The 21,066-nt window shown below is 45.1% G+C and overlaps 2 protein-coding genes across 3 annotated transcripts in view; one reads left to right on the top strand and one right to left on the bottom strand.

The window, feature by feature from the left end:
* FLACC1 (flagellum associated containing coiled-coil domains 1) overlaps positions 1-4,326 on the top strand; it is a 31,117-nt gene extending 26,791 nt beyond the window's left edge. Inside the window, exon 15 of the mRNA XM_073306416.2 lies at positions 863-4,326. Within this exon, the coding sequence (XP_073162517.1) occupies positions 863-941 (79 nt within the window). The 3' untranslated portion in view covers positions 942-4,326. The remainder of the gene's footprint in view (positions 1-862) is intronic.
* Positions 1,805-16,812, bottom strand: LOC140895806 (caspase-8). 2 transcript variants are annotated; one of them, XM_073306419.2, is made up of 9 exons: positions 16,620-16,812; positions 12,739-13,121; positions 10,414-10,519; positions 9,897-10,035; positions 9,747-9,797; positions 7,884-7,951; positions 4,957-5,092; positions 3,499-4,000; positions 1,805-2,654 (listed from the first exon to the last, which is right to left on the bottom strand). In XM_073306419.2, exons 2-9 carry the CDS (start codon positions 13,041-13,043, stop codon positions 2,519-2,521), a joined length of 1,443 nt encoding a protein of 480 aa, XP_073162520.1. In that variant the 5' UTR covers positions 13,044-13,121; positions 16,620-16,812; the 3' UTR covers positions 1,805-2,518. The 2 variants fall into 2 exon arrangements, with proteins under 2 accessions (XP_073162520.1, XP_073162519.1); XM_073306418.1 differs by lacking the exon at positions 16,620-16,812 and adding an exon at positions 14,639-14,746.
* Between the last annotated feature and the right edge of the window lie 4,254 nt (positions 16,813-21,066).

Below are 21,066 nucleotides of genomic sequence, written 5' to 3'. Positions count from 1 at the left end.
TTAACGTGTGTCCTATTTAATCACTGTAAGCTAAACAGAGTTAAAATGTATGATTATAGAAGTATGAGACTCATCAGTATGTGGAAAGGATAATCGTGTATTCGCTATCTAAGTAGGGCTGAAACCCAAGGCCTACAGGCTGAGGCCTGTAAATTTTTAGCTTAGCCATACTAGGCAACAGAGTTAAGAAATGCTAATATAAGTGACCAAAGAATAACCTGATGCCATAAGATTATGGGAAAAGATGTACCAATGGATGATACTGCAAAAAATTAATAGAGTAATTTTTTGCTTACAAGATAGTCAGTAGTTACATTTTTCTAACACATGCCCTAACTAGAGGGTGCACAATGTGCGTAAATGCTAATGAGTTATAGACAGAATCACATTATAAAAGAGGGTGCCCAGAGTGGGAAAATTGAGCTCGCTATGGGAAACTCCAGCGGGAACCATCCCTTTACTGATGATCAATCCGATCCTAACACTATTGTTAAGGATGTGAGTAAAATTATATTTATAACTTGTGTATGTCTATACAGAATTTCTATATGCTTGAGTAATCATAACTTTAACTGTAACTTTAATAAAACTGGTAACACAGACTAGACTGTGTACTTGTGAATTTATGTGGTCACTACCCTTGGTCTTTGTGTTCCTAGAGACTCTAAATCTGAAGCAAGCAGCAGAGCTGATTTTCACTCTGTTAAGCTTGAAGCTCTAGCCACCAGAGCAGAACCCATGGTGGTGTAACACCACATTAAAAAATTCACTTTCAGTAAAATAAAAGGCTACGTAACAGAGGCAGATGTGAGTAGATACTCTACTATCCCTTTTGTAACACTTCCCCTTCCTATTCCCACAGACGCAAACTGATCACAAAGAGTGAAGAGTCATATAATGAAAGAGTCCGTCGAAAGAGTCAGTTATCAGTATTGCTCTAATGGGAATGTGACCTTGTTACTAAGGGAAACTTGCTGATGATGGTAAATCCAAATGTAGCAATATGTTCAAGTTTATTTTCCATTTCTGTAGGCAATGCCAAATCTGCAGTCCCTCACTCTTCCAAATCAATCAGTCATATTCAAGGTGTCCTATTTTTGTCCTGTCATTTCCATTTTGCTTTGTTTCCAGAGAGAGCGATGGATGCTGGCCCCAAGTATGTGTGCTGCACTATGATGCTCAGCTGACTCCTATCTCTCCTCAAGCTCGCTCTTACCAGGACAGGCTGGTGTGGTGTAGATGAATGGGTGTTCAGAGGCTAATGTTTTTATCCCTCTTGCTAATCATTACTACAATAGTTATATGCTACTATAAATGGAGATGCTGCTCCTCCCAGGCAGTCAGACTTCTAGTCAGAGTCCTTCCTACACTTGGCTGAGGCTGTATGGAATGGACAGCTAACTTTGCTGTTGCTTACCTTTATTTTATATCACTGGCAACCAGTCTTTACCTTGTAATAGCATCAAAGCTCATAAGCCCAGCAGCGCTTGGAGTCCCGTCTACCAAGGGAGGTGTTGCAAGAAGTGAGTGTGGTGACTGTGTCTATTTGGCATTCTTCTGTGCTCTGGTACTAGAAGTAGGATTTGAAAACCAGTGAGGTAAGTAAATTTTTGTCCCCTGGCTGCCCAACCACTTCAGGCTTCCATAGGGTTGCACCTTCACAACTGACTTAATTCTTAAGCTGCTAAAAGCAGACGCTCTGAAAGATGGATAACAGAGGCTCTTGCTGCCACTGTCTGACTGGCTCTACTGGAGAGCAGTGTGTGGAAGCGGAGAGTTAGATTTATTGAGAACAGAAGCTGAATAAGTCTAATGGACACTTTATTAAGAAAAGAAGTTACTATTAACCTGCCTCACCATCAGTGCTTTGAAAAGGCACTTCTGGTGTAAGCCCTTGCCATATACTTTCGATTTTTTTCTTCAATCTATCCTGTTGGACTAAAATTTGTATAATTATTTTCAGGGAGAGAAAATTTTCTGAAACTTACTTTTTACTTTTGTACAAGCTGATCATAAACTACATGTGTGCACAACCCTAAACTTGATTCTAAGTTAGTCAGTATCTTGTTTTCCAAATTTGGTAGATAGTTCTCCCTGAAAAATACATCATTTGAAAAAGTGCCTCTATATTAATACCTGCTATCATCTACAGCAGTGTTTCTCAACCTTTCTGATACCAGGGACTGGCTTCCTCCCTTCCTAAACTGTGTCAGGGAGATATCAGGGACTGGTGCTGGTCCACAGACCGGTCACTGAGAAACACTGATCTACAGGCATTGGTGAGAGCATTGAGCTGTCCAGCAACCTGGCTGTACTCACAATTCTGGCAGACTACAAAAAGTGAACACTTCTAATGAAATAGCCTGCTCTCTGGAAAGCTACATTTCAAAAAAAGGTATGTTTGTTCCCACCCTGAGAGCACATACTGAAAGCTGTAATTTTGTAACAAACAAAAGCCCAGAATTGACGCAGACTTTCCCATAGCAGATTTCAAGTTGGGGTGACTACAGTTCCCTGTTCAATTGATGGGGAAGATGAGTTTTTTCCTGAGTGTGAAACTGGGCTGTGGCATCTGCTTCCCTTGGTTCAGCCTGTCATTCTTCCTGCTCACCTCCCGGTTCACGGCTGTCAGGATCGAGAGAATATCCTCTCCTCTGCCAAAAAATGAGAATCTCAGCATTAGCAACAGCAAAGGGGTTCACCTAACCTGCTGTCCACTAACACCTTTTGATTGCTTAAAGATGCTACTACATTATCCCATATCAAAGCCAGCAGTGCTCGCTCTGTGTAGCGACCAAATAATGGATTTACCTTTATTATGCTACACTGAACAACTTACAGTGCCTGATCTGTAATTGCTGTCTTCTAAAAAAGTGAGTTGGACCCTATTCAGGTCTTTCTCTTTGTATGTATGTAGGAGCAGTGTGTGCGTGAGATTCTCTCTATTATTTTATACAGAGCGAGACCTGTCTCTGTGTGTACAAATACATGGGTGTGTAGGAACATGCTCCCATCCCCACCTCCATACAGATATTCACAGATACCTGAATGGGATGCAACTCCCTTATATAGGAGACCGTAATTACAGAACAGTTGTAATAGGATTTTATATTCTACATGTGTGTCACTGCTTCATCCTCAGATTTACACAACACCTGTATCAATGAGGGTTGTGGGGTACTCTGCCTACAATCACTCCAGGTAAGGCAGATGTGTGCAGAGAACACCCAAGCACCCCACTAATGGCACCACTTGTATGAAGCTAGCACTGGTTTAACTTGTCAGTTTAAAAACTGATGTAGGTAAGGGTATCTGCAGAGCTATTTGCACCTATTTAACTAAATCACAGCTTAAATTCAACAGTGCAATTTTGTACAGACAAGGTGTAAAGCTAAGAATGAAGAGGTGACAAAATGTATGTACATACACAAATCAGTGTTAAAGCTTTTATGAATAAGATAGCTGTAGCTATAGGAGATTGAAATAAGTTGTACTAACCGTGGACAGCTCTTCTCCAAGTGCTCGCACAGTGATTGTATATACCAAGTGCCCTGGGTTGTGCTTCTGTAGGACACAAAATCCTTCATGGTGGCCATTCCAAGCAGGAAGTCTGCCTCATCTGGAATGCACTCCAGCTGAAATCTTGCATCTGCCTCTACAGAAGAATCCAGCTCTGTAGAATCTGTTTCTATATGTACCCCTTTCTGGAATGTGTCCCCTTGGCAGGCCTGAATGAAGAACACTTTTGGTTTTCCAGCAAGTGAGGGGCAGTTCATGCCAGTAAAAGAAGTGGTTAGTTCCTGGATCGATGTTTCCTGCCCATCAGTACCAAATACGATGCCTTTATCACCATGGGAGAGGATGCAGCAAACAAAGCAGTCCCGGTCCTGGTGGTCCATGCTCCTGTACAAGTGCACTGTGTGACGGATTTCCTGTGCAGTGAGGTCTTTGTGCTCTGCTATCTCAAAGTGAAGTTTGGTAAAGACCTTTTTCAAAGCCGCTGGAAAGTAAACAGAAGGGGCAATGGGGGGGACGGACATTTTGTAACTTTTACTAAATAAATTAATCAGTCACTAAAGAGAATTAGGCTCATGCTTTTTTCCCCCACTCTTATACATTTAATTCCACCTCCCCACCCCCATTACTTATGTTTTCAGACTGGGAATTTATCTCAGCTACCACAGCAATGAGCAGGAGAGAGGAAAAGAAGGATCTAAGGGCCTGAACAGCAGTGATCTAATATTGTCAATATTTTCATTAACAACTTGCATGATACAGGAGAGAGCATACTTACAAAATTTGCAAATAACATCTTTCTTGAAGTGTGGTGCCCAGAACTGGACACAGTGCTCCAGCTGAAACCCTACCAGAACAGATCACCTCCTATGTCTTATCTACAACCTTCCTGCTAATACATCCCAGAATGACATTTGCTTTTTTTCCCCAATAGCATCACATTGTTGACTCATTAAATTTGTGATGCAGTATAATCCCCAGATCTCCTTCTATATTACGGCTGCCTAGCCAATTATTCCCCATTTTGTATTTAGGCATTGGATTTTGCCTTCATAAGTGCACTTGTCATTATTGAATTTCATCTTACTGATTCCAAAACAATTTTACATTTTATCAAGATCTTTGTGAATTCTAATCCTGTCCTCCAAAGTGCTGGCAACCCCTCCTAGCTTGGTGTCAGCCACAGATTTTACAATAGTACTCTCTATTCCATCATCCAACTTGTTAATGAAAATATTAAATAGTACTAGATCCAGGACAGACCACTGTGGAACCCCACCTGATATATCCCATCTCAGTTTGACAGTGAACGCTGTGATAACTAGTTAAATAAATTTCATACAGTAGGCCAGACCTCTTCCCCTCTCTCATATTACTCCAATTTCCCTGGAGTTTATAGATATGCAAACTGTATCTGAATTTTTCTAGTCCTTGCTGTACCTGCATCGGCATCTGTTCCGTTCCGGTCTTTTATGTTTTGAAGTTTAGGCACCTCTGATCTTGCTTTTGTAAAGTCATGATTGTTCAGGATCAGGCAGATTCCACGGGGCTGGCTGCTCATTTTGTACATGTCAGGCTGTTTGGGAAAACAGATGAACAACAACCCACAACCTGCACTGCAGCGACCAGTCATTCACATTTCATATACTCCTGCTGCACGTTCAATGGGTTCAGCCTAATGCCCAGTTCCAGTGCACAGCAGCTGAAGAGCTGCACTAATGGGGAGCCAACGATTCTCCCTACACCAACGTCTCTTGTTGCAGGCTCTGTGCCACCTGCTTCCCTCCTTGGTGTAGGGGGTGTGCTGAGGCCAGGATGCTCCATCAGCTACTTAGTCACCATGGCTGCAAGTGTCATAACTTAGGGGCATTGCGGGGTCTCTCTTCCGCCAACCTCAACCACCACCTTCTCTCCTCACGTTCTTGCTCCATCTCACCTATCCTTATCCTCACACAAACCGCTCCTTCCCCGCTGTCTGATGTACAGGCCTCACCATCCCCCTCAGTTACTCCTCCAAACATTCCCTCACTGCTCACTTCACACCCATTCTTCATCCTGACCGTTGTCTCCCTTGTTTTTCAGTCTGATCGCTTTTGCTTGTACCTGCCCATTTCCTTCCCCTCAGCCTTTCACTGACTCTGCTCTTCTCCACTTTACATTTAATTTTTTCCACCCTATAAATCTCTCCCCCACCCTGCTCCTCGCTCCCACTCTCTCTGTCCAGTTCAGTCTCCTGCCATCCACATTCTCCTAGATTCTCTCCCCACCTCCTGTGAGATCTCACCTTTGGATCTCTCCCCACCATCCCTTAGTATCTTCCCCTATTAGAGCCACTCCCGATACTCCTTCTCCTCAATCATATCCTGCATGCCCCTGACTTTCCCCCATCACACAGCTCCCTTCTGCTCCAGCATCCAGGCCCTTCCCCACTCTACTGCATTACATCCCCCTCTGCCTCCAGCACCTTCCATGGCCACCTCCTGACAATGTTCACCGCCTGTTCTACATGCAGCCCAACCCCTTCCTGCTCCCCTCACATGGCTGTGTCTCGTGATCTTCACTCTCACACCTATGCTCTCCCTTTCCCCCAGTACTCCTAAACCTTCCTGCCTCGGCCAGGGACCCACAGCAGGGGGCCAAGAGCAGAAGGGAGTGTTAGTGCCCTCTGCTGTCCAGAAGTGGAACTGCAGGGTTTACAGCTAAAGGAGAAATTTTATTACCTGAATTTTTTTCTCTGTTAGCAGCTTCTCTCCTCATTCATTACTCAAAGCTCATGCCCCTCCCTATGGCATTCGGGGGTGATTCAGTGTTATTTCTGGAGGCTCCAGGGCTAGGCTGAGGTGCCACCCTTCAGCTTTGGACACCCCATTGCAAGCCCCAGCAAAGCTCTTTGCCTCCCCACCTCCTCAGGGTATTTCTGGTAAGCGTCAGGGACAGGTCCTGGGCTTCTGTGAATTTTTTATTGCCTGCAACTTGTCCCTGACTTTTACTAAAAATACCCATGATACGATTAAGGTTGAGAATCCCCCAATTCACAGCCAGAGGAAGGGGAGCTGTGTAGGAGCCCCCACACCTGGCAGGGACTGGATCCTCTCAGGGTTTTTTCCCCTTCCAGCCCAGCTCTGTTGCAGGGATTACCCCTGGCACCGGCCCAATAGCTTCCTCCTTGTCCTTATACTCTCCCTCAGAAGCGCCTCACCGAACATTTCTGCATTGGAGTTGTGCCTCCTGAGGGCAGGGTAGGGCCTGGGCCCTAGCAGCGCAAGGGTCAGATGGGTGGGACCAGGCAGGGCATACCCCCCCCCGCTGTAGAGCCTGCAAATGCTTTTTCAGAGAGAGGACCACTGCTTAGATTTAAAACTGGGTGTTTACAGGACAGCTTTGCCCTGCCAGAGCAGGGGCAGAGGACTCCAGGAGGGAGGCAAGGTGGCTGAAACCACCACACTGCCGTTCACTAGATCCAGGGGCAGAGGAGGAGGAAGATTAGAAGTCACAACTGCACAAAAATGAAAACAAATTTTTTTAAATAAAATAAAATTGACAGGAGAAACTGATCCACCACCATGTTCCACCTGAGACTGGTGCCCTGAGCTGAAGGACGGAGACCAGTCCTGGAGCCTCCAGCAACAACAATGCACCACCTCCACAGGCAAGGTCACCCGTGAGTAACAAATGAGGAGAGAGACCAGTGCAACAGCAGCTCCTGTATGGTGCCTGGAGAGGCTGATAGTGAAGTAGAGAAACAGGGCCTTATAGAGCTGCGATCACTGTAAAACTCTAGCATTCTGTTCTTATAATGAATGGCAATATTTGGAAGCATCAAATGGGCTGGGGGTCAGGATGAGATATTTAGCATCTAGCAGGATAGCTGCAGATCAAAATATTCATCTTTGTTTAAAAGAAAAACCCAACCATCCAACCCTAGCACAGAGCCACTCAGCTCTCTGGCACTGCTTATCAGTGTTAACTCACTCTGCCCTATCCTCTGTTCAAGAAATGGGCCCCTTCTAGCTACCCCGTGAAACAAAAGACTTTCTAATAACAGATTGCTGAAGCTTAATAGCTGTGCCACATTCTGCCTGTGCCCCAACTGACATGGCTTAAGAAGAACAAATATCCCATAAGTGACATGTTTCCACCTCATAGACAGCCTCTCTGCACAGACCAAACAAAACTCACATCAAAATTTCCAGCTCATGCCAATCATTGAAAGGCTACCCTCTGTTGCCACAAGCTTGTAGGGTTTTGTTTTCATAAACAGACAGATCTGTCTGCTGCTTGATACTCTCACTGCCCACCATCTGCCCAACACAACAATATCCCACATACAGCCAGATCCCATAAAGTAACTTTTAATCCTGATTTACCTGCTGGATTTCTTCATCGATGCCTGGAGAATCCGATGCAGTCTGAGATGGCCAAAGGCTGTCCTGGACTAAAATAATCCAGAAAGAGACAATGAGGCATAGAACTAGGTAAAGCATAATATTTTATCATCTGGGAAAGCTGGGAAATTGTTACTTTAAAAGGTCCACGAGTCTGCTCTTGAGACACGTGTGTAATGGCTGTTAGCAGCAATGCAAGTACAATGAGTAAATGCTATCCCCTGGCTTCAGTAAGGTGTGTGGGGGTTGCAAAAAGTGTTGTGTTTCAGAGTAGCTGAACTGGAGTAAAATGACACAGGAATCGATCCTGTGCCAACTGGGGGGAAAAAAAAATACAAAACTGCTCAATGAATTCACTGGGAGCAGGAGCAGGCCCCTAACGCTTTGCTTCTTGTGTATCAAGGTAAGCTGCTAGGATAATAGCTTTTTATCTAATTGGTTTTTCATCCACTCTCACAACTGTGCTGACAAGCCAAATACTGAACTGGTAAAGCTATTTATCCAATAGGAATTTCAACTGCCCTATCTACTGTACTGACAAAAGCCAAATACTGTACAGGTAAAGCATGAATTTTCTATGCCTCAAGAATGGCTGAAAGCACTTACAAACTTGTCAGTGAGTGGCTTTAAACTTGTAAGTGCTTTCACCATGCCTCAAGAATGGCTCCCGAGTCCTTTCCTATTTTGGTGCATAATGGTGAAAGCACTTTTAAAGTGCTTGTAAGTGAGTAGCTTTAAAATCACATGGCCTTTCTGCACAGACCCTGACTACTGTATCCATAGTACTCCCTCCCTTTCTGGCAAACACCAGTTTACCTCTATGATATCAGCCCACTTGCTCAAGTTTGTTGGTGTATGAAATATTAAAATCTCCCTGCCTCCAGGAATGGATTTTGGAAGTTTCAGTGTGCCACCACCAAAAAAATGTCTAGAGTGAAAAATAATATCTCCCTGGCAGCTAGTGTTCTTCAGCTATAGATCACAAAATACTTTTTTAAAAGGAGATCATTATCATTATCCCCCACTTTACAGAGTTGCCCAAGGTCACACAGCAGGCCACAGGCAGAGCGGGTATTAGAACAGAGATCACTCAAGTCCCAGTACAGTGCTCTATCCACTAGGCCACATAGTTGGCTGGGGAGGTAAAGACTTCTTAGAGTCCTTAACTAGATACACTGGTATTAAATAGATCATTTCTTTCCTTGCACTCCTTGGGGCCCAGAGCCTGCATCAGTATCTGATCATATACAGTCCCTGCATCTGTGCAGCATCTTAGTGAAGTCAATGAGACAGCACATGGATCTATGTTCATTGGGCCTGAGGCAGGACTACAGCCTGCACGTAAAATAAAATACCTGCTAGAGACAGTAGGCATCTCTGATACTCCTTGCCTATTCATTGCAATAAAGAGCTTTTTTTTTTTAAAAAAAAAAATCTCACTAGAGTAACTATGAAAAATAAGGGGCTTTAAAACCGTGTGTTTGGTTAGACATGGTCAAATACACCTCTACCCTGATATAACACTGTCCTCAGGAGCAAAAAAATTCTTACTGCGTTATAGGTGAAACTGCATTATATTGAAATTGCTTTGATCCACCAGAGCGCGCAGCCCCGCCCCGCCCCCCCCCCCCCCGAGCGCTGCTTTACCGCGTTATATCCGAATTCGTGTTATATCGGGTCATGTTATATTGGAGTAGAGGTGTAAATAGAGCTCACTATATATAAAGGTGAGACAAGACAAGTAGATGGATTAAAAGGAATGTGATGGATGTGGGAAAAAGTGGTGAAAATGCATTAAGAAAGTTCTAAATGGCATCTCTTTGGAAGCTAATCTGTGTCAGTTACCTTCAGAGACTCCTGTTTGGCCTCCATGTCCTTCTGTGATGTACATTTCCACTGCATACGAAAGAAATCCATTGTTTAGCTATAGATGCTTAGCACATTAAACTGATGTGTCAATTCAAAAGTAATTGATGTGGAAAAGGCCATTTTTACCATTTCGCTCTGATTCATACTCTTCAATTTTCTTCAGAAGGCTTTTGTCAATTTTCTCACAAATAGTCTTGAGGGTTTCTAGGTTTTCTTCTGCCAGTAGTCCCTTCTTCTCCATCTCAATGAAAACACTGATCAGCATCTGGGCAATTAGAAAGTCAATTTCCTGTTAGAGACAGAATTTACTTTCCCTCCACATTCTGCATTCTACTATCTCTATCTTATCTATTTAGATTATAAGCTCCTCAGGGCAGAGAACTGTCTACTACTTACTTTGTTTATACAGTATCTAGCACAATAGGGCCGCAGTCTGGACACTGCAGTAATAAACATGATTAATAATAATGAAGCAAATAAGCTATCTAGTCCCTAGCTAGAAATATTTCTTACTGGAGGTGGGGGTAAGGGAAGTGGTGTTAAGATGTGGAAACATAGGATGGCCATTCCCAAAGAAGTCCTGTTCTCCCACTACACCTTAAACAACTTCTGGATCCGCTAAAAGCAATGAAACAATTCTTACCATCTCATTGTCCAGCTTGCACTTTGGAAGCTCTTTCATCAGAAGAAACTTCAAAGATTTCAACTCATCTGTTGTTATGTTTTCTGAGAGCTGGAAGAGCAGGTACCTAGTGGGAAAACAGGGAGTTGCTTCGCTCAGTATGAACGAGTTGGTATCCTAGCTTAATTTAATATTGTGCTGGCAAACTACTGAGAGCTCACTAGAAAGCATACATGGCACAAAATGCAAAAATTGTATGATATACACACACACAAAATGTATTTTTTCCACAGACACAAATGTTAACACAAAGGAAATTGATTTTTTTTAACTTCACTTGGTCCCAGGACAACATAGAATTCAAACATGGTTCTTTTTATGCAGCCAAAATGAGTTAGTTTTTAAAAACTAAGTTGAGCTGCCCAACTAAAACCCAATATGGGCTGATGGCTTTTACAGTTCAGTTATTAGTCAATGCTTTTTCTCAGTTTTCATCACTTACCAGTAACTCCCCAAGTTCCTAACCTGCTACAGTCTATGATAAATACACTGAGACATAGCGGATCAGTTTACACTGCAGTCATATTTATACTGGCAGGTGAAAGCCCCCAGAGATGCTTTGTTCCAGGTCTATCTTACAGTCAGCATCAAGACCCTCAATGGGGCTGAAAAACCTCAAACTGGGACCATTCACATTTGAGCTGTGAGGTGTGTGTATGCATGTATTTTAATCAAATTCATAGAACAAAATCCAAAGTTTGTCCTGCAGCACTGCAGAGACAATGTAACTTGCAGATGCACCAAAAGCAAGTATGGATCTCTAAACATCTGGGATCGTTAAACAGCTTTACAGGATGCCACTGAACTACTGACAGGCAACGTTAAAGGCAGATGCTGGTAGAGAAGGGCATCCGCCTTTACTGAAGCCTCAGGACAGAAGCACACACATTGGTGAGAGGGAAGGGAATGGAAGGAAGGATGGATTTGCATTGTGTGCAGGTTATCTCAGACCGCACCCAGGGACTACTGTACAGCAGTCTCCACTCAGTCAATGAGCAATAAGGATGGATGGCAAACTCAAAACCAGAGCTGGGCAGAAGTCACGTGGGGGCCTTTAAGGAATGGTGCTTTTCACTGTCTGAAAAGGTAGTCTGAAATGCAGTCTAATATCAGTATGGGAGGCAGACAGCTGCTGTATATTCTGCGCATGATACCCTTCTCTTAGGAGCAAGCAGCTAATCTAACCCAACCGGCTCTTGAATCAGGGGTGTACTGAACTGTCCTAACTAAACAGACAATGAATACAGGCCTCCTGCCTCAGTTTCCTTGTAAATCCGACCTTACAGCAGTTACTCCCCATGCTCCACATCAAGGAGAGCCATTTATATCAGCCAAGTGCACTCCCCTTAAATTCCAGTTTAAAGAATGAGAAGAGGAATTTGTTTAATTAGGAAACAAAGATGCTGGTTTTCATTTTCAGGCTCAGGCCGGACACACCCACAACTCTAATTGAAACATTGTACAGAACTGGGCCCTAAAGTGTTTAATGTCACTTATCCAGACCAGGAGTTTGGTTTTCTGAAAATAGGATGCTCTCTAGTCTGAGCACTAATACTATGTAATCCTCCAACTTAAATAAACAGCTGCAGCCAGATCCTGAGTAAAACATGGCAGAGCTGAGAAGGCAATAGTGCAAAGATTTTTACCGCTTTTGCAGCTCTTGGTCCTAGTGCCAATTTGTGACGGCCTGACCCCTAATATAAAGTAGGGCAGCCTCAAGGCTGCTCTATATTCTGACTGTCACCAACAGTCATTCTAGCATCTGGACACAAGGGCATGCAAGTCAAGCTCATCCAGGGATTTCCCCCCATTCTAGGAGAATCCTCAGATGGTCACTTATGCCACATGTAAATCTGCTTTGCCCTGCTAGAACAATGCAAATGCAGACTTAATGGGTCTGAGAATCTCACCCCTCCCCTGGGATGAATTACTGTTTCCCATCTACTATTTAAAGGAATGCGCAATTTACTCTTTCATTTATTATTTGCAAGTTGTTTAAGTTACATCAGTGTCAGACTCACATACATTTACTGTACGTTAACAGTACAATTTATTTATACACATTATGGAAAGGGACTTTGCTTAACTGTTTTGCAGACTTAATGTGGCTCCCATTAAAATCAATTGCAAAACTTCCATTGATTTCGTTGGGAGGAGGCTGAGGCCCTCAGAGAGCACTTATAGACAAACCACAGGTACAAATCACGTGCAAATCATTAACATAATTTATACTTAATTTTTCATAAGGCATTAGATCCCCCACCAATACAATACAGAGCTACCCACCTGAACTGAGATACCTTGGCCCTCCCTGGAATTTGAAGCTCCCTCTCCATCTCCTCTCTGCTGGAGCTCAGTTTATCAGTTAGGAGGTCTATGCGGTTTATCCTGAACAGCAGCTCCTTTAAGAAGGACAGATTGTCTTCCTCCATCATGCCCTTTTCCTCGAGTGCTAGGAATAAGGCCTCAGGATCACGGATGCCTTCCTGCTTCCGCAGTGGGATGTGTTCAAGGCTTAGAAACTTCAGAGCCACCAGGTCTTCTGTGGCCAGAGCCTCACTGATAGTGTAGAGGAGCTTGTGGAAGTCCATCTTCTTCAGACAGCTGACAAAAGTTTATTTCAGTCGTAGATAAAAGGAAAGAAGGGTCCTAAGTGGCCTCTGTTTAGACTGTGAAGAAGAAAACAACTGCATGGATCTGGTATGGCAGCAATTTGCAAACAGTCTCATAGTAAACTTTGTACCTATTGATATTTTTTTTAATTTGTCCCTTGGATCTGCCATGCCTTTATTCATTCTAGCATTAGGATTGCATACCAGTGGGTCATCTACCTTAGTTGAGTACCTGCATCTGGCAATGGCCAATACTTGGGCTGCTGGAGAAAATGGACCCTCAAGGGCTTGACATTCTATACCCACTGAAGTCAGTGATAAATCTCAATTGACTTCTGCACAGCTCCCAGAAGCGGCTGGCATGTCTCTGCAGCCCCTAGATGCAGGGGTGATCAGGGACGCTCCACATGCTGCCCCCACCCCCAGTGCTGACTCCACAGCTCCCACTGGCCAGGAACTGCGGGGACAGCATCGGCGGGCATGGGCACTGCGCAGAGCCACCTGTCCATGCCTCCGCCTAGGATCCGGACATGCTGGCCACTTCTGGGAGCAGCGCAGAGCCAGGGTAGGCAGAGGGAACCTGCCTTAGCCCAGCTATGCCGCCGACTGGGAGCTGCCAGTGGTAAGCGCTACCCAGTCAGAGCATGCAGGCCAAACCTTCTCCTGCACCCCAACCCCCAGCCGCAGGTTGGACCCCCCCCCAAATGCCCTTGCAGATCCTGACCCCCCCCCTACACTCCCAACCCCAGCCCTGAGCCCCCTCCTGCATGCTGGGCCCCAGCCCTGAGCCCCTCCTGCACCCCAAACGCCTCAGCCCCACTCTGGGGCCCCTCACCCCCCCCTTGCACTCCAACCCCAACCCCAGTGAGTGAAAATGCGAGAGGGTGGGGAAGAGCAGGGGTGTGTGTGGGGGGGGGGGGTTGGAATGGCAGGGGGGCAAGGGGGTTGGGTTTTGGCCATTAGAAAGTTGGCCAGCGGGTGCGGCCCGCACTATTTCACTCCCTTACTGCTGACCCCAGCCCTTTGGGGACAAGGCAGGGGAGGGCCAGGAAACACCACCTCTGGGTGTAATCTGAAAGAGGTGCACCCCCCCACCCGGTCCCCTGACAGCATGAGCCCTGGGCCCTGGCCCTTAGGCAGCACTTCCACTGGGGCGCCTCTAAAGCCCTTCACGGGGGGGGGGGTGATCCATTATCCCCATTGTACAGCGGGGGACACTGAGGCACGGGGCGACACGGGGCCTTGCCCCAGAGGCCGGCAGCAGCGCCAGGGTCACCAGCCTGCGCCCCCCGCTACAGGGCTCCGGGCACTAGGCCGCGCTGAGCTGGAAGAGCCTCTCGCCAGGCCGCCGGACAACGATACCCCGCCCCGGGAGCGCCGCCCGCGGGGCCCGGAAGCCGCGCGCCCGGCCCGCCCGAGCAAGGGGGGCGCTGTCCCGCTGCAGGCCCAGGCGGGGGCGCAGCCCGCGCGCGCTCCAGCCGGCCCCCCCCGCCAACCGCCCCCGGCGGAGACGCCGCCACGGCGCCCTCGGCCGCCTAAAAATCCCCCCCCCAGCAGCGGGTTCAGCACCTCACCCGCCCCACACGTTCATGCCGGCGGCGCCGCCAGGCAAAATGGGGGCGTTCTGCCAGCCGGGCCTCGGCAGGCCCAAAAATAAATAAATAAATAAAAGGGAAGCGGCCCTGCCTTTGACCCCAAGCCCAGCCCATTGCAGGGGGGCAGGGCTTGGTTGGCAGAGAAAGACGTGACTGGGCTCAGCCCCCGGGCCCACGTGAAGCACTGGCGGGGCGGTGGGAGCGGCCTGAAAGGAGGCGCGGGGTTCAGCTGGCCGCACACCCCCTGCCCCGGGCTGCCGTGGGCGGTCTGCTACGCTTGGCAGTAGGGGGAATGCGGAGTTCCCGCCTGGCTGGGGCCGGTGGCTCCGCTGCAGAGCTTAATTTGTGCCAGGGCTGAGCCCCGGCATCGCTGGGCCTGGCCGTTCACCTCTAGGCTTGGTAGTTCATAGCTTGAGCCCCAGCACCTCTTTCATTACAAATTAACCACTGAGCAAATGTGTAGTGTGATTTTTTTTTCTTCCCCTCCTCAATAAAAAAAGTATTGGAGCATTAACAAAGACGTAGCAAGTGTTTCTCGAGCATTTGCATTTAAGAGCGACTATAAACTCAATAATCCTCCACGCTTCCGGAGTTACAGGGTTAAAAAATATCTGAATTTCTCATTTAAAACAACAAAGGGGGTGGGGAGGATTTAACTGCCCAAGGTTTTCAGGCCGCCCCCCATAAAGAAGCCAAGTATGTCTTTTCACCTTGAGACAATCAACAACAATGAAGCATTTTTTCACTGAAGAACACGCTTAAAATGGAGTTGCATGTCAGGTCAGTTTACAGCAAGCTGTATCCCAGTCACTCTCAAACTTTTGTACTGTAGACCCGTTTCACATAACAAGCCTCTGAGTGGCCCTCGCCCCTTATAAATTAAAAATACTTTTAAATATATTTAACACCATTATAAATGCTGGAGGCAAAGCAAGGTTTGGGGTGGAGGCTGACAGCTTGTGGACCCCCCCCCATGTAAAAACCTTGTGACCCTCCTGAGAGGTCCCAACCCCCAGTTTGAGAACCCCAACTGTACCTAGTGCTTATCATCAACTTTTGATGAATGTCTTTCTTCTGCAGTAAAATGGATTAGACCCCATATGGCAAATATCAAACTCCTTAGTTAGTCCTGGGGGTGGATTTAAGCATGTACTTAAAGTTAAGCACATGGCTTAAATGCTTTGCTGAGTCAGAGTCGTACTCCTTACTGATGAAACCATCTGCTCCGTATCTTAAAGGAACATCCCCTTATTTGATGCCTAGTGTCTTATTTCCCATATCACTATAGAAGCTTCTGTGTTGCCAAAAAAGATTAGATTGTGAGCTCTTTAGGACAGGGATCAGCTTTTCTTTCTGTAATTGTACAGCAGCTAGCACCAGGGGATCCTAGGGGCCATGGTAACACAAATAATAAATGATAATAGTAATACTTTGCAGGATATAAACAAATAGATGATTTTTAGTTTGTACGGCATCCTGTGTGTCTGTACAGTACCAAGCAGATTGCTGCTACACATGTAAAATTTCTGTATTTCAGATCTTTGCACTACAAGCAGAATATTATATGCTGCTGTCCCTTAAAAATAAATTCTGCCCCTATTTTTATACAGTTGTCCTTTGTTCCTTGAAACACAGGCAATCAGTCCAGTCCTTATTCACGCACACTCCCACTGATGTTAATGAGTATTCACCAGAGTTAGTGAGAACTGGGAGAAAGACCTCATGATTTAGCTTAAAATATTAATAAAAATATTACCCTAAGATTAATAAAAAGTACAAATACCATTTCAGAAATAGCTGGCAATGTGTGGCTTTTTAGGCTAGAACAAAATTGCTTGTGAGCAATCTGAGAAAGAGGTACCTTACTAAAATGACAGCTGTATATTCACAGGCAGCATGAGTCACCTTTGAAAGGATACCAACCGTCCTAAAGCCAGTTCCTGAGATACTTGGTACTTACATTTTAACTACAAAGTTGTCCCACCTCACGGTCTTCGCTGCAATCAGTTCTCCAGGCTGCTTTTAAAGTTAGTGGTAACTCAGCCACCTTTTCGTGTGAAGGCAAGCAGCATACACACAATTTAACTCAAGACTTCCTGGTCGCCTGATGGGAAGTGTTATGCATTAAGATGCATGTTTATTCTTGTAACCACATTGCTTGAGCAGTATGTTTTAAGGGGCGTGGCACTGGGGAGCCAGAGCCTTGTAGTGTCATTTCCTTCCCTACCTCCACCCCCAAAAGATACAGCACCCGGAAATCCTAACACGTTTGTGTGCCATTTCACCATATTTTCAAAATCATAAACAAGGGCAGTTTAGGGGTATCTGTTTTAGGGCTGTGGCACACTCAAAAGTGCACAGTTTTGGCAGGTTGTTTTAAATGTGTGCTGGTGCCATTATGGCCAGCTTCTGACTCAACAGCAGTGACGTGCATAGTCCACAGGGGAGTGGCTTTTTTTTCCCAATAACTTTTCGTGTCTGAATGAGCTGAACAGTCTTCAGATATGTTAAGGACTGTTATAAAGAGGACTGTGATTAGTTGTTCTACATGTCCACTGAAGGTAGGACACAAAGTAAAAGGTTTAATCTGCAGCAGATAATTAGCTATTAGGAAAAACTATAAGGATAGTTAAACTCTGGAATAGGCTTCCAAGGGAGGTTGTGGAATCGCCATCTTTGGAAGTGTTTAAGAACAGATGGGAAAAACACCGGTCAGGGACAGTCTAAGACAGTAGTTCTCAACCAAGAATACATGTACCCCGGGGGCTATGCAGAGGTCTTGTAGAGGGTACATCAATTCATCTAGATATTGCCTAGTTTTCAACAGGCTACATAAAGAGCACTAACAAAATCAATACAAACTAAAATTTCATACAATGACTTGTTTATACTGCTCTATATACTGAAATGTAAGTACAATATGTATATTCCAGTTGATTTATTTTATAATTATATACTTCTAATTAAATTAGAAAGTAAGCAATGTTTCAGTACTAGTGTGCTGTGACTCTTTATATTTTTAAGTAGTTTTTAAGTGAGGTGAAACCTGGGGGCACACAAGACAAATCAGACTCCTGAAAGGGGTACAGTATCTGGAAAGGTTGAGAGCCACTAAGGTTTACATGGTCCTGCCTCAATGCCGGGGCTGGACTTGACTTCTCAAGGTCCCTTCCAGCCCTCTATTTCTATCAAGAAACACTCACTGAGTGTTGTTAACATTCCTTCTGAGCTAATGAACATCTTTGATAGCATCCACACTTATTTGGCATTTTTCTGCCTTCAAAAAACTGTTCATCACAGTGAACACTCATTCCACTGGACTGTTTGTTCCTTGTAAATACAGAGAAAATTCTACTCAGAATAGCATTATATCTCAAACAAGCATTTTACATGATCAAAGACAAATGTTTTTTTATAGATGTAATAATAAAAAAAAAGCTAGGACATCCCAGGTGTCCCAAAAGAAGATCCTATTATATCAGGTGAAAAACATAGACAAAGTCACTTTAGGCATATCAGGTGTGGGATATCTTCAAATCTGGGTTTTAGGCTTGGGCTAGTCTGACTGATTGCAAAGTCACATTTAACATTTTGTTAACTCCTAATTTTCTAGTGAACACAAGTCCCAAGGGAAGAGCAGCTTTTGCATTAATTCTGTAATCACATACTGCTGTGTAAATCAAGTGCAAATCCACTGATGTAAAACCAGTGTAAGTAAAGGAAGATTCAGGTCAAGATGGGGATAAAGGTGCTGCCTGGAAAAAGCTTTCTACCTACAGAAAATCTGTGGAACTTAAAATAGCATATTGGGTGGGGAAATTCCCAAAGTGGTGTCATGGTGAGTAGTTGCTTTACTGCAAGAGAAAAAGATCAGGGGGAAGCCCATGAATGAAATGTAGGGACTTCCCAAACAAAGCAATGAAGCAGAATTTTCTACTCAAAAGTATTTAGGACACACACAAAAACTTTTCTGTTCAGTATGATTATTGGTAACATGTATCTATCTATCTACACTGCTGCCTATCATCATAATATCTGAGAGTATGTCTACACTGCAATGCAAGCCCAGGCTGAGACTCAGGCTCAGATGCTACCCTCCCTTCTGGCTACACACAAATGTCTTGGATTGCGGCTCAGACCCAAGGTTTTAGGACCGCACGGGGGTGGAGGGTCTGAGCCTAATTCCAAAACAGGAACCAGGGTTCAAGCCCTATTGTTTCACTGTGTGGACTCAGGCCCTGGGAGTCTGCCAGTGCTTTCCCACAACCCCTTCGGTGGGTTTTCTTCATCCTCTCTAGCCCTTGAGTCACCAGTTGACTCCCAGATAACAGAGGCAATTCTGTTCAAGTACAGTTCAGTGTTTATTAATCCTTCCATTTTATTCTAATCGCTAAGCTGCAAACACAGTGAACATTCTTCTGCCTTTGTCATGGCCACTAACCAGAATAAGTCCTTTTCCAAGCATGCTCCTGGTTGCATGAACATAGCCAGATTTTGGTGAATCTCTGCTGTGAGGTGAGCAAAGCACTCAATTTTAGAAAGAGTACCAGAAATGACCAGGCCTACCAGCAAATAGCAAAGAATTGCCCCTCAGCTCCACTATGCCTCTCCCTTAGAAAAATACAAAGCCACACATGCAGTGGTATGAACCAATAACATTTCAAATATCTGCATCGAAACTTCTGTTTTCCTGTTTCCACATTTTTAGACCCCTAATTCAATTAACTCAAAATATAGAGGCCCAGATTGAACCCTGGTATTAGCAGGTACACACACACGCATTAATGCCAATTAAGTTTTCGGCACGGAGTCCAATGGAGTTGCTGCTGGCCTGCTGCTAACAGCAGGGCTGAGTTTGGCCCAGAAGGTCGAGTTATTTTTTTTTGTTTTTGTTTTTTTAAACTATAGTTTAATATCTGAGAGGCTAAGATTTTCAAACATGACTAATGATTGGCGTGCTCAGTTTGAGGCACTTTTAAAGGGGTCTGATTTTTGGAAGGTGACTCAAATCTCTTTAAGGTTTCTTGAATTGGACCCCCAAAAATTGAGGCACCAAAATCACTAGCTATCCTGAGAATCTTGACCACAGTCTTAGGAGTTACACAGACAAACCTGAAGTCTGATACTTGCCATATCTAGTAATACCAAGGGATTATATTCTTTTTGGTTTGGGCAGCAGGCAAACTGTAGAACTTTCAAGACCAGTTCACATACATTGAGGAGTAAATCACCTAAAACCATGGTCTCAGAAGTAGCAAATAAAATTCAAGATAAATCTCACTGCTGTTCCGTTGCTTTTATTACAGAACAACTAACGGTTCCTTCCTCACTTAATCGCAGCATTTCCCGCTTTCCAGCAGCATCCACATTACAGACAACTGCAGCTGAAAGAATATGCTGAGTAAGTATCAGGTAAGTGTCATGTGCAGCTGTTGTAGTCCAGTCTGAAGAATTTGCATAGGAACTCGAAGTATAGGAGAGAAAAGGCGAACCTGCAGAAACTTCACAATTTAACCTTATCTTTAGGAATAGAAAAGAATGTTTAATTTAAAAGCATCATGACACTATTCTCTTAGTCACACATTATATTAAGGTTCCATTTATAAACTATTTATAAAGGATTAGTCAATGATTGATAAATGTTTTAATAAATAATCAAATGTTAGAGTCCAACAGGTCACTAGTTGCTTATAACTATGGCATAATCATAGCCCCTTCCATAGCCCATTACTCTAAGACATACCGCTCCTTTCTGTAACATAGCTAGGGTGACCAGATGTCCCATTTTTAAAGGGACAGTCCCATATTTAAGCCCTCCTGCAGGTGTCCCAACTTTTTCTTAAAAACAGGCAAATTGTCCCGTATTTTCTGTCTCTTCCCCCAACTCCCCATCAGTACTGGTGGGTCCTGCTGCTGGCGGATCCCTACTCGCCAGCTGCCCGCCCACCAGTGGTTGTGAGCAGAGGGTCCAGTGACTGATGATGGGGGTGAGTGTGCAAGCCTGGTGGTGGAGCAAAGCTGCAGCACACGGGGCTGGCTGCTCCTCCTGCTGGTCCATCAGCACAGTCCCCACTGCGTGCTGGCTCTGGCCAGGCTGCTGTCAGCTGCAATGACTGGTGAGTGCGGGCAGGTGCCAGCCGGTTACATGTCACCTCTGCTGCCCACCCATCAGCCCTTTACATGCTCCCCCCTTGCAGTCTTCTCCCGGCTTTGTCCCTGTAAACCCCAGCCCCGCTGCTCCTCCCCCAGGGCTGGAAGCAGCTCCCGTCCCTTCCCTACTGCACAGTGCTGAAAGGCTGTAGCTGGCCATGTTCTTGTGTGAATCCTGGCAGAAATCGGGAAGGGGCGGGGGCACGTGACCCAGCATGCCACCTCCACCCCCCTCGGGAAGATGCAGCACCAGGTAC

Source organism: Lepidochelys kempii, chromosome 11, assembly GCF_965140285.1.
Source record: "Lepidochelys kempii isolate rLepKem1 chromosome 11, rLepKem1.hap1, whole genome shotgun sequence".
Taxonomy (NCBI): domain Eukaryota; kingdom Metazoa; phylum Chordata; order Testudines; family Cheloniidae; genus Lepidochelys; species Lepidochelys kempii.
The sequence above is the reverse complement of the archived record's forward strand: the minus strand, read 5'-3'. Positions and strand labels throughout refer to the sequence as shown.